Here is a 15,685-nt window from a genome sequence, read left to right as displayed (position 1 = left end):
ATTTAACTGTGTGGTCTCCTTCAATCAGTGCGTTTCCAGGTAATGCCCGTGTTCAGGACAAAGAGTGGGCTTTGTCTAGCTAGTGATCTAAAATGCTTTTTGGCAAATTGGAGCACTCATCTAACCCTTCCTACTGGCATACTGGAATGTGCTTATTTAACAGAATTACAAAATAATGATTTTGTAGAATCATTTTCAAGTAGATCACGAATCTCAGTATGTATGCAGAGTAGCTCTGGCACCAAACATTGACCTGCTGCTTTTAATTTCTCAGAAACAGTTTGGGTCCAAGTTAGGACTCTAAAACTACACTGGCTGTAGAATCCATTCTGGTGTCCAAATCACGATTGGACACTAGATTGTGCGTTCTCGGTGTAGTAGAGCAAGGCATTGCCTCTGTACTAATGTTGGCACAGTGGTCAACATCCATTTGATTTGATTCAACACATGTCCTCCATCGTGGGACAGGCAGGACCATCTTTTCCAAATTACAAAAGAAAAACAAATAAAAGAAGAGCAACTTCGTCCAGTTCTGCCATTCTCCCATTTCCTTTAATTATCCGGACCACTAACTGTTGGAATGGAATAATGCTCCCAAAACATTTTTTCTTGTAACAGTGCCATTGTGACTGTTTCTGTGTTACTGCTAATGGTTATTCTCTTCCACTGGGGATGACGAGGAAACATTGGCGAACAATGTGTCATTAAAAAGGCATGAAATTGAAAGCTGCGTCTCTATACGACTCCCGTTATTGGTTGGGTGTTCGTTTTAACAGAAAATAATGGTAATATAGTATATTAATATGAATCTGTTTGTTGTGCATGTCTAAGGCAGTCTGAAATGGTTTGGACTGTGGATTCTTTCTTGGATTGGAGTCATGTTTATAAAGCATTTAGAATAAGTACAGCCTTTTGTTTTGGAGGGATCGTCCGATTGCAGCTGAAAAAGTTGACATCTAACTGAACTAGTTGTTCAGACTGAGTGAGTGGGGGGGGGGGTGTGTGTATGTGTGTCGTGATGTGATATAATTTGCTCAACCAAACGTCAGAAGATCGTAGCCTGTTTTACAGCTAAGGGAATTTTAACATTATCACTTTAAAGGGCACCACGCTGACGGTTGGCTTTCTGGTACTGCCATCAAACATTAAGTAATATGAAGTACTTAAAGTTGAGCGAAGTCTTTCAATAAACTTGCTTGACTTACTGTGGTCTTGTATTTTAATTACTGTCCTATGTAGTACATGGTCTTTGCCCTAAATGGGCAATGTCAGGCCTGTCCTTTTGGGCCTGTCCAACACTATTTACCATTACTTACGTGATGTCTATCTCATCTGCAGTTGACAGCCCGCTCGCTACCAGCAGTGCATTCTGATGAACGACTCCAACCGCTCCTTAACCACCTCAGGTAAGCAGCAGCAGGATTAATAACTTTGCTGCCACTTTGCCAGGTCTCCGTTGAAAAAGAGATTTAGCGGCATTGATCTTTGACACCAAAGAACGTTGGAGGCTTGTGGCTGGTCTGAACAAACTCAATCTGTCCCCGTAGAATAGGCCAGATGTGTTGGGAACTTGGCTAGATGTTCAGCATCTTCTATTCCTATTGTGAAAATAACGAAGTGATTGAGACGATGCAACATGTGCTTTGTACAGGGCGTTTCCATCGAGTCCTATAAAGGGTTCTAATAAAATAAGTTATTGATGTTACAGGCCAGATAATATTGACGGAGATTTGGCAATGCCAGGCCTTCTTTAGACTTGGGACGTTTGATCAAACAATAAAGCCACAATAACGTACTAATCCCCTGGAGATGCCTTAAAGGTATAGTTGGTAACTTTTCTAAAAAAATAACTTTTTGTCATATTTGCTCAAACCGTCACTTAATCCTGACTGTAGTGCATGAGACAGATAATCCTGTGGGAAAAAATAGTTTCCAGGAAAACAACAAATCAGAGCAGTGGAGTCTCTAATGCAGTGTCAATCACTGCTCGCGAACTCCGATCAAACTGTCAAAACTAGGCAGTGCTGATCAAATATAAATCAAGATTCTGTTACTGCATCTCCTGTTTCTCACCTCAAATGTTGTCAGAAACGTATTAAAGTGTACTGTTTCGCTGCAAATTGAAAAAAGTTTGTGACCCATCTTTACCCGTAGGTAAACGGTAAACTAATGGGAATCGGCAAGCGGCTCACTCTTTTGCATTATATAGTGGCTTAATAGCAGCAGCCTTCATTTGAACTTCAATAGCAAAGGAGAGCAGCTCAGAACACAGTGAGGGGGTTTATCTGATTTGAGATGAAAGTAAGAACATGAATATAAGGGTGGAAGAAGTCATTCTGCCTGATTGTTGATGGGGATTAGTGGGTAGGTTGTTGAGATTAGTGGGCAGGCCCCTAATCTCTATAGTGGGGGGAACACAATGTGAAATAAAGCGCTGCCATACCAGATTCAATGGGTTGCCAAAGTCATTGATTAAAAGAAATCTACTGATAGCAGCTTATCAGGTTCTCTTTTTTGTAAGATGTTACAGGGGATGTTTAATATTAATATATTATATTAACATTTGTTTTAAAGTAATGTATCTGGTCTTTAATGTCTATTCTGCAGTTCTTGATTGCATTGTGGAAATGAAAATAATCAGATTTCATGGCAGCCCTGATTGCTTCTAAAGTTGTTATTGTTGTAGACATTTGTCACAGTCCTGAAGTCTTTGTTAATATGTTTTCTTATTTTAGTCATGCCTATGTGGGACAGGATTACAGCATCCAGAAGAATGTAGGGAAAATCTCCTTGGAACAAATTGATTCAGTAAGTTGCATTGACCATCTATTCTTGAAATGTCAAGTTCAAGGTGCCCTTTTGCCCGAGAACGTGTGGTGTTCAAGGGGAGGAGAGAGGTTTGTATAGTAATGCTGGTGGTCCAGAGCTAGGAATATTTAATGCCACTTTATTATGTATAACATGTGAACCAATTAAACAATAGATATTTACAGGTACAGATGGATTATCGTAGTGCATGTTAGTCATTTACGTCTGCCTCCAGCTTTCAGGAAAGTCGTTCCCGCTCTGCATGAGGCAGATCCACCAGAGCCTCAGAGAGAACCACCATCTCCGCCATGGTGGTCGCATGCAGTACGGCCTCTTCCTCAAAGGTATCGGCCTCTCTCTGGAGCAAGCGCTGCAGTTCTGGAGGTCAGAGTTCATAAAAGGCAAAGTGGATGCAGACAAGGTAATGTTGATAATGTTTTTTTAAGTTACTTTGACTATAAAATGGGCTTGAAATAGTAAAAATACATGTATGTCATTATAAAAAAATAAATGTACATAACTATTAGGAAGCCTAGTTTAATAAATAAAGGCAAATTTGACTGCTCAAACATATCTCAAGGACTGTGGGGACGTTATCAGATCACATTTGATCGACCGTTCCTTTTCAGCTCAAGTACAACTGTTTTATTTTTCAATCACTAAAAAGTGTTCCATCTGTGTTTTTATTTTACTATACGCCCCGGAGTATGGCGCTTATCGTTTAGTATTTTCCATTCAATTACGTGAAGTCAGCTTGGCGAGATAGATCCTAAATATGATTAGTCGGATATTTATTACGTAATTAATATCCTCGCATAGCAGCGCCTAACTGCAACCCATTAACAGGGACGAGAGAGAGACTTGTTCTTAAGAGTTATGTACATAGCTATGTCAAAGGCTGTTTTCTAAATGTGAGATAATACACACATGACAATTATGACATGGCCACTATGTTTAGAGTTTGTTTGGATTATACACTTAACTTTATCCAACATCATTTTCACAATAAGATGAAAGTCTTATTGTTCTATGCCTTTTACCAAATATGTTTCTTTGAATTCCCTTTTTTTAGTTTTCAAAATGATATACAACCTGATAAAATAGATTGAGAGAATTGATTTTGTATTTTCTTTGAAAGTGTATCCTTGAGCAACAGATCAGTGGACTGTTAGGACAGAGGTCTTGATGTCTGAGTGCTTCTCCCTCTCCAGAGTGCTGTTCAACTCTTAAATGGGTGGTGCTGCTTCATTCATAATGAAGTGACTCCATCAAAGCCGTACGGTTTAAAAGGAAGTTCACTGGAATCATTATTTAAACGCGGTGCTGTGTTGGGGCCAATGAAGACTTAAGTGATTGTGGGTTCAGCTCTTAAGTAGAAGACGGAGACAGTAACAACATTTGAATGTGTTCTGCATAAAGAGAACCACTCTTTATGTGAATATGGGACAATAGTGGTTAAGCAATTTATTTCATATTTCTCACATGATTTTCAACAGCATTAGGTTTTGTTGCCTTTTTATTAGGACCTCAGATGCCTGTAGCCTGTTGTTACACAGATTTTATTGATATGCTTTTACTGTTGGAACATCCCCGCATGCCTCGCCTTGGCTGGTCTATCCAAGTGAGATATGGGAGAAACTTCACTGTGGTTTTTGAGCAGTTTGTTTTAATGCTCCGTCCTCAGTGCAGCCACTTAGGAATTCACTGTCGAGATATCATGTCTCTCACCAGACGCACTCTAAAGTGCAGGAACCATGAAAATGTACTTTCAATTCAATTGAGTGAACTTTATTCTGTGCCATGGTCTATATAGTAATACAAACAGATTCAAACGCAAAATAATGAATCCATTTGGAGTTACAATTTATGGATTTGGACTAAAGCTGAAACGATTATTTAGTCGTTCGACAGACAATTGAACTGCAACTATGTTGATTATATATTATTATTATTATTATTATTATTATCATATACAAATATATTATTATTGATTTCAGAATACAAACCAAATGTGTGGTCAAATCACACAATATTCAAAATGTCTTTATTTCTTATTAACAGCATCACTTGCTTGACATGACTAATGGAGCTGTACACTATAATAATTAAAAAAATATATATATTTTAGGTATAACCATCAGTTGAAAAGATAAAAATATCTAATGTGATCATTATCACATTATGTCTTTATTTGTAGTCAACTTGTTGTGGCTTTATTCAAGTATACCTTTCAGGTTTCATCTGGTTGTTATCACATTTCTTTTGTTGTTGCTTCTATATATATTTTTGTGATTACTGAATTTTAAATATACAAGTACTACATGTCCACCTCATGCACGAGGAGCACTTACAGGTCGATATCAAACCTGCATGATCTGATTGCACTATGACACAGAGGGAGACTGAAATTAGCAGAGTGAGATGCTTTTATATTTATAATACAATTTTATATTTTGTAACTTTTTATATTTGAATATTGTCCAGCCGACCTCCACTGCTAAACATCGTTTAAAGCAGTCTTAACAGGGTGCAAGGTGAGTGGCAAGAAATAATTCAATTGTGAGTTAAATAGACAGAAAGATAAAGAATCCTTCATGTTTTATTGCTATTGGAAAATAATGTCTTTGCTCATTGAAGTTTGTAGAGAAAAGGGAAAAAAGTACACTGTTATACAATTTGTACAAGGAGACGTTTATACAATACTAATGTGACAAAGAGGTTAAAGCATTAAACCATGCCCAAAATCCTCAGTGAACAAGGTGTGAATAGAAGCAAAGTCAAACATTAATTGAACAGACACAAAACCTCTAAAGGTCATTTTGGGAAATTTAAACTATTAAAGCCACAAAAAAAGCGGAAATGTGTCTGAGAATGTTTTACAAAGTGCTCGACGTCTGTAAACCTTCGCACTATCTTTTGTCCCGTTTGTACCCAACCAAAAAAAAAACCCTTCACACTTCTTTTTTTGGGGTCATTCGCTACAATCTTTACAATGAACTCATTTTATATGTACAGAGCTCATGTGCAACCATTAAGAGTGATCGTTTTATAGACCAAATAATTAAGAGATTAATCGAGAAAATAATCAGCGGATTAATCGATAGTGAAAAAGATTTTTAGTTGCAGCCCTACCCTCAGTAAGAGCCTCATAGCAACTACTTCACAGTGGATTCGTGTTTGTGAGAAGGCTTAGTTCCCATGTACATGCTCCCAGAGAAAGTGTTATGGGCGGTACAGAACACCCATCTCTTGTTCCACAGCAGAGGCAGCCAGCCGAATGCTGCTGACCAGATCGCAGCTCTCACAATGATGTATGTGTTAAGTCAGGGACTGCACTTTGTGGCATGCTGCACAAAGCCTGCTCATTAGTATGCGACGGGCACAGAGGAGAAAGATGGGAGGCAGCGATGCCGAGAGCGAGGCCTGGAGGAAGAGGCGATGTAATATTAGACTAGAGGGAGAGAGAAAATTGATTAAATCAACTTGATCTATCTATTTCTCTTGCCATAGAAAGTTAGCCTATTCATTAGGAGGAGTCTATTCCAACCACATTTTAGTGTGTTTAGTGCCTCTGGGCGATGGCTGCTTTTGAACTGCTTGTTTTACAGATGTTAACTTCAGGTTAATTAATTTCCACTGACTGACACCATTTTTCACACTATGGTTTTGGTTTGCTCTGGGGTCTTTTCATACAATGGAAGATTTTCATTAGGTGACACTTTATATTAAGTGCTCCTAAAGTTTGGGTATAAATGTAATTTTTTTTATCACTGGTATTTACGTTTGTAGTATCCCCCAGCTCCCTCCCCGTTATAAAAATATTTCCGGATTCTTCACTTTTATTCTTAAAAAGATTCAAGAGAAAGCTATTTTGTGACTGAGTTTTTGTTATTTTTTCCTTTTTTTAATTCTTTTAATTTTTTTTAGAAAGTCCATAAAGTACAAATAAACATTATAGTAGGGTCATTCTCTCGTTATTGGGAATCCTACTAAGGCTCTGTGTCATTTATCTTCTATGGAGAGTTGCTTGCAGAATAGTGCTGCTCTCCTCTTCAAATGTCCCATTAAGCCACAACAATGTGACGGTGAGCGTGCACAGTGTCAGGACCCTGAAACTGAAGCAGCTCAATGGAATTTAGCCATCATTCATTTATTATTATTACCTTTGTTTTTGTAATTATGTAACAACAATATATATATATATATATATATATATATATATATATATATATATATATATATATATATATATATATATATATATATATATATATATATATATATATATATATATATATATATATATATATATATATATAAATAATAAACTATTATCAAATATGTATTATTGATATGAATATATTTTTTATTTTGGAGTCAATATTTGTATATCGCAACACCCATATGACGTTAAGCTCTTTCACTGAGTAAGATGAACAGTGCAACTTTAAGGGTTTGCAGCAGGCTCACAGGGTTTTAGGGACTTTGCAATTCCAAGTTGTCTCCATTGCCTTTGAGTTTAGAATCCCACCTGTGCATTGTGTGTAAGTGACCTTTCGTACAACGTCGTCCTTTTTTCTTCTTTCTGCAACATCCAACTTCTTTACTTGTGCACACTTTCAGTCCTGTATAGCCCCCTCACCGTGTTATTGTTTTTAGGCTCTGATAAATCCCATAGCGCAGATTAAAACGGGACAAGTTTTAATGGTATTACATCTAAGAGAAATTGGAGCTGCAGGAACACCATTCACTATGGACTGAGCCTAAGAAGCCATGCCAAGTTTACATGCACGCACGCACACACGCGTTCCCTTTGATTGTGTCCTATTTCTCTGTCTCCATCGCCGCAGGTTTTTGCGAATATGTCCTAGAGTATGGGGGGATGTTACCGTGATGTAGCCCCATGAGCCAAGATGTGCACGGGAAGAGCTGCGGCTCTGCAGCTTTTGTGCTCGTGTGCTGACTCTCTACTGTGATTTTCTGAGTCCCCTCAGTTTGAAGGTCAGCTGTGTTAGGAGTATATCCAGGATTATCTGAAGTGTGGGCTGAAGTGTAGGAACACAGTTGGTGATTAACAGGAACACTGAGAATGTCTTCTATGTAGAGGAGTTACTTTCAATAAGAGTAGAAAATAGGACAAATGACACAAACTGTTCAATCTAATCATCTGTTTGTGGTTAATCCCAACATTTAAGGAGTTGGTTTATAATCTGTTCTTGTAAAGTTGCATTTTTAATCACCATTTTAAGCAAAAAAGTTCTACTACCTCAGTCTCGCCTCAAAGAAATGGAAGTTTAATATCGTACCATTTCTTGGTATGACTTTTCTTTTTTTAGACCACATAGGATCTTTTTATGTCCTAATTATTTCAAATAATGCATATTAAACACACTTTGGTGCCAGTGGTGTTCCAGGATCTGTTTTAATAGAGTAGGGGGGTCTTAAATCAGGAAACGGCCTCTTGAATCCTTCAAAGCTCTACATAATTAATATTTGATTTATTGTACTTCAAGATGATTTTATGGATTTGTGAATTGCCGCTGCAGCTTGTCACATTAGCAAGTTCAAGGGTTTTATTGCAACATTAATGTGTTATGGTGGGAGCAGTCATGATGATTGTGTTCTGCCACTGTCGAAGCACATTGTGTGTGTGTGTGTGTGTGTGTTTTACTGTTTAGATTTCTAGAGGCAGGTTCCCTGTAAATCGTTTTTAATGGTTGCACATGAGCTCTGTACATTATAAAAGGAGTTCACTGTGAAGATTGCGGAGAATGACCCCAATCTAAAAGTAAGAAGGTTTTTTTTTTGATTCGGAACAACCTGGACAGAAGATGGTGTGAAGGTTTGCAGACGTCTGTTTATCCATACAGTTCACTCGTGACCTCGGCTTTGATGTGTGGCTTTTTGGGAGTTGATATAAAGATCTTTCCAGCTATTAAATCAAACCCCCCCTCTCTAATGGGTCACAAAATATATCTGAGGGGTCGTGAAATAGGCAAGGGAATAAGACTAAACTAAGTTTTGAAATATGTTTCCACTTGTTGGACCTTTCTCTAGTCTTGCTTTTTGCTAAATCAACCGCTCTTTGGTGAAGCTGTTAACAACTCAGACATCTTAAATGTCACTCAACTTTACACTATAGCAGTCAAATGTAGTAAAATGTTACATTTGTTCCTCTGAAATGTGATGGGAGAGATGTATAAAGTAGCATACAATGCAGATACAAATAAAGTACCTCAAAATAGTACAGTACTTCATATACTAATAGATCATTTAAGCATCCATGGCCATATTAATTTCACCAAGAGTTGCAACAAGAGAATTAACTTTCCTATGAACAGTTGGGGCATTGCAGTGACTACGGGGACTTTTTTTTATTGGGAGTTCTTACATGTATTTGTTTTTATTTAAAACCTTCTCTTTATATCATATCAAAGTGCTCTGCAGGACAAGGGGCAAAAGCAATTAGAGGGAAAGATGGCCATTCTGCGATATCCATAATTCAGCTATCTTGAGTGTGACGACACCGCTACAGCAGGTTCTCTCTAATAGCTCTATATTTCATGGAGGAAAACACCCTGTCAAAACTGACATGATGTATGACAGCATCTCTTTTCACCCTAACCTTGTTCCTCCTTACACTCTCATCCTCACTAATGCCTTTCGCTTCCTATCTCCTTTCAACTGTTTCTCTTTCTCTCTCTGTAGTTTGACAAAGCATATGCCTACAGCATCCGCCACATGTTTGGCAAAGAAGGCAAGAGAACAGACTACACCCCCTACAGTTGCATGAAGGTGATTTTATCAAACGCACCCAGCCAAGGAGACCATCATGGTGAGTTGATGGCTGTTGGAAGAAGACATTACCCATGTGATGAGCCACTCTACTGCCATTATCAGGCTTTTTAGTCCAAGCACTTTGCTTGGAAAAAGTGACACAAGTGACTTTGGATATCATAACATTAATCTAATATATTTGCATTTGAAGTTTTTTTACATGCTGAGTATTTCAGTTTCCTCCCAGTGAAACAAGTACTGGGCTATGTTAAGTGTTAAAATACATGCATATATTTTAACATTCTTTTTAATTTCATGTTTGTAGGATGTCCTTTCCGTCACAGCGACCCAGAACTGCTGAAGCAGAAGCTTCAGTTCTACAAAGTGTCTCCCAGCGGGATCAGTCAGGTGGGTGCAGCCCTGTCTGCAGTAGGCCTCTCAAATGCTATTCCATATTTATCTTGATATTTTCACATTTTCTCTAAAGTAACGCATCCGTTTGATTTAACCCTTTAATGATCTTTACCAGCGGGATCATTCAACTCTGAACACTCTGTGGTGTTCTGTCATTTTGAAGTCAGTCTGGGAAATGTACAGAAACATCACAAGTGAAACTTTGACCTACTGGTGCCACTACATGAAAAGTCGGGATCACCAAGGGGATAAGGATTCATCCGTGGATGTCAGTAGAAGATTCCCTAACAATCCATAGAGAATAGTACTGTGTTCACAGGATGACCAGCAATATATTCCCACAGTCGGTGTTTATTCTCTGAAAGACCTGAAATGTAAAGATGGTTAAGGCTGTAACAGTTTGATCGAGTGTCTTGTGGATGTTCGGCATGTTGTTTCTCTAATCTCCTAAAAACCTTGCAGTCCAGAGTAAAGCTCACTAATTGGACGTACTAATATTACAGAAGTGGGAGAGAAACAATCTTAAAGTCACAGCTGCATTTTATTATCAGTGTTGTGTGTGTGTGTCTGTGTGTGTCTGCATTTTTCAAAATGTTTCTGGTATTCCATTAAACCAAATAATAAAAACCGCATTATCCAGCAGCTCCCCACTAAATCTAAAAGCAGCTCTGGTGCTGAGCGTGCCTGTGGCAGTGTCACGCTGGAGGCAGCCTTCAGGACGATAGGGAATAATGAAGGAGTGTAATTCAGGTAGATTCCTCAGAAGACCTTGTATTTATTTTTTAGCAGGCCAGCCGCCCTAAATGTGTAGTAACCAACACTACAGTGCTTTTTAGTACAAGACTGAGAGCTCTCATGTGACCACAGCCTGGCCTTGAAACATCTGCTCACACCTTCTTTTCAACTTTGCAGAGCTTCAGAAAACCAGGAAGAAAATAAAAGGAAATCCCAAAATTGAGATTTACCGTAAGTGTAATCGTTGCCAACGGTTATTCTACAAAGAGTTGACTCGGGGCATGAATATTTAAATGAGCCCAGATGAGCCTGTGATCTGTTTTCATTGCATCTGCAAAGATCTCTTGGATGTATTCGCTGCTGTCTTTATAATTCAAGAGGACTGTTTGTGCAGGTAGTTGACCGAATGCCAATTAAAACAATTTTGAATACGGGGCTGCAACAACTCAATGTTGACATTATCTTCTGTGAATGTGCTGTGTCGGTGTCTGAGGTTTAACAGTGGAAGACAGTGTTTCCCCTAGGTTTACTGCTTTGGAGGGGTGCTCACCGTGCGACGGGGGCTGGGGCTGCATGAGGTCCGTGCAACGGGGGACGCATGTGTGCGTGCGTGCGTGGCGTGGTTTCTCTTTAGTTCTCTCCGCGCAGTTTCTCTTTAGCTCTCCCCGCTCCTTTCTTCCGCTCTGTAGGTGTGTGCGCACGTGTGTGTGCGTCAGCCCCACCCTTCGCAAAACGGAGCGATGGAGAGAATGTGAATGTGCAAAGTAGACAGTACAAACTGAAACGTGCACATAAATTAGATCAATAGCATAAGCGTTGGGTTTATTTAATAAAAGAGCACCTGTCAATGTGAAAAGTGAGTTGTGAAGAAAAAATATTTTGAGGAAGAAGAAAAAAACCTTGAATTTCAGGCTGGGTGCGGGGCTCGGAAGAATGGAAGAATATAGTCCCGTTCAAACCTAACCTGCCATCCTCTTTACCTTTTTATTGTTGCAGATCCTGGAGCTGGTTAAAGGGATGCACTATCAGCTGGCGTGCCAGAAGTACTTTGAGCTGACACACAATGTAAGTGCAGATTAATTTTGATGCGGGGGGAGTAACTGGGGCTACCCGTGTCAAAGGCTTTGGTCCTTACATCTCATGCACGAAGGCTCAGGAGAGACCCAGAACTGTAATCGCCTCAATCATTAGCTGGCTGTTATAGCCACTTAATTTTTATATGTTGATTATAGCATTTAGATTTATTTTGTCCCCTGTGGATACTTATTTAATTTAATCTGTTTTAGTTTGGATGCTTGAGTCATCGTCCCTTTCAGTCACACTCATGGTCCTTGTTATACACATTTGCTTGTGACTTTAAATGCATGACATTCAGAGGTGGTTGACGCACAGTTTAGATGTTGGATTGGGCCATAAAAATTCAAGGTTTGACTTTGCATCAGTTGATTATCACAGTGTTAAAGTAATAGAACACGCTGGATCACTTGGAACACCGCTGTGTAAACTACTGATTGCTTTGAAGATATTTCCAGAGCAGAAAGATCAACTGCAAATACTACAAACTGTAAAATACACTTTGATATATAACTTTGACGTGGAGGAATCGTTAAAGTAACTGCCGTCATAATTTGTGGCCATGACACAGGCTTGCTTTTTACATGGCATTACATATTTACTGTGGTAAGAGAACTGAAATACACTTATTTGCTTTCTTGGAGGGGGAGATTGATTCAACCTCATCACTGAGTATGAAGCTAGATGATAGTTAGCTTATCTTAGCAGAGCATAACGTTTCAAAACGCGAGCTTGGCTCCAAAGTTCCAAAAACACCTGAAGTGCAGTCACCTCTAAAGGTCAGTAATTATAACATCGTGTGTCATTCCTCTAATTTGTACACAAACATGAATGTAGAAGTGACAAGTTGTGGTTCTGACGGAAGCTAAGGAGCTAAACTAAGGTAATCCAGCTCCAGCTCAACGTACATACTAACTTTCGATCGGGGGGGGGGTGCACCATTTTACTCCTGGGCTACAGAGCTTGTTGGTTATTGATTCTAATGAACAACGTTGAGGTCATTACATGCTACATTTCATTTAGACCATGCAATCAAATAACCCAAAGATGTTGTGTTCTGCAGTCATGTGTAAAATTAACAATTTGGTTACAAAGATATAATTATTATGTTTTCTTCACACGGACATACAATATTTTTATAGAAAGTAGTTAAATCTCTACATAATTGGCCTTAAAGTGTGTCCAAGCATTCATGTTCAGCAGGTAGACCGTAATTTGGCACATGGAATACTGTTCAATCTATCATAGTAATTAAAAACATTCACTCACATTAATGGTTCTGAAAACATCGATTTCAATTACACAATTATTTACAAATTACGGAAAAGGTCACAGGAAGAGCATTTGAAAGAGCTCAAACTTCATCTGCTAATTGATTCGTAGGTTTTTACTCCTCATGAGTGATTTTGACATTTTATTTCCTGAAAGGGCATTTCATCTTTTCACTGAATTAGCTCGCTAATTTGGCCACGAAAGCCCGCTGTCTGCATCATTGTTAATAAATTAGTACATTTTGAGTAAATTAGCAAACCATTCCGCATCGTCCCCCAATGAGGCGGATGTTCCATGACTCTCTCATAAAAGCTGACGTTACGTTGAATCTATCAATCAGTCTGCAACCAACCTGCGACTTCTGTGAAAACTAAGACTGTTGCTCTCTTTCTCTCTCGTCCTTCCTCTCCTGTGTTCTTCTTTTTTTATTGAGCAGCTTGAGGATGCCAGTTTCTCCCTCAATCACCCCAACCAGTACTTTATAGAGAGCCAGAAAGTGTTGGGCGGAGGCAAGGACATCAAGCGAGAGATGGACGCTCCTCAAAGGTCGCAGGAAAACTCGGCCACCAGAGGATCCAGCGCGGCTCCAGAGGAAGCAGCGAACGCCTCGCAGGATTTGGCCGAGGGGACGGAGGAACTGGACTCTTTCTTTCAAGATGCCTGATTTCTTTTTTTTTTTACACGTTTTTTTCTCTGAGGACTGCAGGTTGCCGGTGGTACATATTCCAACTTGAGTTAAATCTGAAAAAGTCACTGTAAATGACATGTTAAGAATTAAAGTTGCATATCAGTCATTTCCCCACGATCTCTTAGTCTATTGTCAACATTACAGACTTTGAGTTAACCTTGCCTGCACATTATAGTTTTCTACCTTTTTATAATTCCTTGTTATGTCAGCAACAAAGCGTCATTAATTTTGCAGTTTAAGTTGTAAAAGTAGTCTGTTTTTCTTTCTTTGTTTTCACTCTGGTCTGAACTCAGATGGCTGATACCCAGTCTCAGTGCACAGAGTTTTGGCAGGGACGTGCTTGTTGGGGTGATTACTAGAACATTACCCAGCTGTCTCAGAAACAATGTCATTGTATTTGCTGGCAGGAGTATGGATGAATGGTGGCAGGCGGATAGATGAAAATAAACAAATTTCCACAGCTGTATTATGCCGCCTTGGAATATTGCCTCATAGTGCACAATGCAATTTATTCAAAGCATATGTGGTCAGGAGATATTTCCATCTTCTCTTAAACTTCTGTCTGCAATATGTTTTGAAAAATGGGTGGCAATGTGAAAGTCAGGAACTTTCTGCACTTGTGTGGCAGCACAGGCTGCTCCTCTAATCTTTGTCTTTTAGGAGGTACAGTTGTGCACTTTTATCTCCACTCACTCATATGCTTTTATGAGACTCACTTTAGATCCAGTTAGAGGCACTGAACAGGTAGCCCTGAATTACATGAATACAAATGTGTGTTTTTTTTCAGAAGGCCAAGGGAAATATTGAATGTATGAATGAAAACCTCTTTCTGTAATTTAATGATTGTGAATTTTAAATCAAATTGTTATCTCCCCACGAGGGTTGCCAAATGTAAAAAAGAAATATAGCACTTAGTCACATTTCCTCTGCAGGCTTTCTGTTTGAAGTCTTTTCGAGGCTCACACCACAGTTCATCACTGTCTCACGCTTGTAACACTAACACACGGTCTGCACCAGAGCTGCACATAGCTCGAATTAAATTAGGTCTTAAAATCCAGGCATGGTGCTTGACACACAGGGGATTTAGCCAGTATAATAAGGCAACTGGATAACAGTGAGCAGCCGGGCTGCTGTCAGCAAGACACCCTTGATGTTTAATATTAGGTTGTGCATGACTACGTTTGACAAAGCTGTCACTTTCTTAGACTGGGCAGGCAGTTGACTAGGACGGCGTTTATCTCCTCGGAATGGATTTACAATCATTAGTCATGAACTTGCTTTCTTTCATTGTGTGGGTTGTTCTCTTCCCGTGCTCATTACACGGGCGAGAGGTGTTCAGGGGACGACGCGTTTCCCAAAAGGGCAAGAAATCTAATCCAAGACCTAACCGCAACATTTTGTTGCATGAGCCTCGTTTGGAAGCTGACGTGCAGAGAGAATCTGTATGCAGGGATGTGCCGTGGAGCTGGAGTGAAGCTTTGTCAATGTGTTGCAATCTGGAGCCTGGTAAATGCTGCAAACACAATAACAATTAAAATACGAAACAAAGAAAGGCAAACTTTAGTTATAATATAGGGATGTTACAGAATATAATTACCACCTGTTTTGTGATGATCAAAAAGGTTCATCAGTAGTATTGAATACTTGACATTGACTTCATTGTACATTTCTATTCACAGCATGATATTTCTCTGTCCTCTTCCTAATATAATTTCACCCAGGGGACCAAATGTGCAGCATTTTGATTTCTTATTCAATATTCCTAAACAGAAGCAGCTCTAGGTAATTTGTGCGTATTTTGTTTTCTGCTTATATTTAGGGATTAGATAACATCCCATAACGCATACTTGTACATCTCGCCCTCGAGCTTTATAAGAATGGGCACGATTCATTTGTTAAATGTCTCATTCCTCATTT

At 39.1% G+C, this 15,685-nt stretch overlaps 1 protein-coding gene across 2 annotated transcripts in view; it reads left to right on the top strand.

Moving 5' to 3' along the window:
* Positions 1-14,688, top strand: part of prim2 (DNA primase subunit 2) — a 23,583-nt gene extending 8,895 nt beyond the window's left edge. For both annotated transcript variants that reach the window (XM_029450571.1, XM_029450572.1), the window contains exons 8-14: positions 1,339-1,406; positions 2,736-2,808; positions 3,044-3,229; positions 9,517-9,643; positions 9,911-9,993; positions 11,731-11,799; positions 13,517-14,688. In XM_029450571.1, coding sequence (XP_029306431.1) covers positions 1,339-1,406; positions 2,736-2,808; positions 3,044-3,229; positions 9,517-9,643; positions 9,911-9,993; positions 11,731-11,799; positions 13,517-13,744 — 834 coding nt within the window. In that variant the 3' untranslated portion in view covers positions 13,745-14,688. The remainder of the gene's footprint in view (positions 1-1,338; positions 1,407-2,735; positions 2,809-3,043; positions 3,230-9,516; positions 9,644-9,910; positions 9,994-11,730; positions 11,800-13,516) is intronic.
* Positions 14,689-15,685: the final 997 nt, after the last annotated feature.

The sequence above is a fragment of the Cottoperca gobio genome, chromosome 15, assembly GCF_900634415.1.
Source record: "Cottoperca gobio chromosome 15, fCotGob3.1, whole genome shotgun sequence".
NCBI classification, from domain to species: domain Eukaryota; kingdom Metazoa; phylum Chordata; class Actinopteri; order Perciformes; family Bovichtidae; genus Cottoperca; species Cottoperca gobio.
The sequence above is the reverse complement of the archived record's forward strand: the minus strand, read 5'-3'. Positions and strand labels throughout refer to the sequence as shown.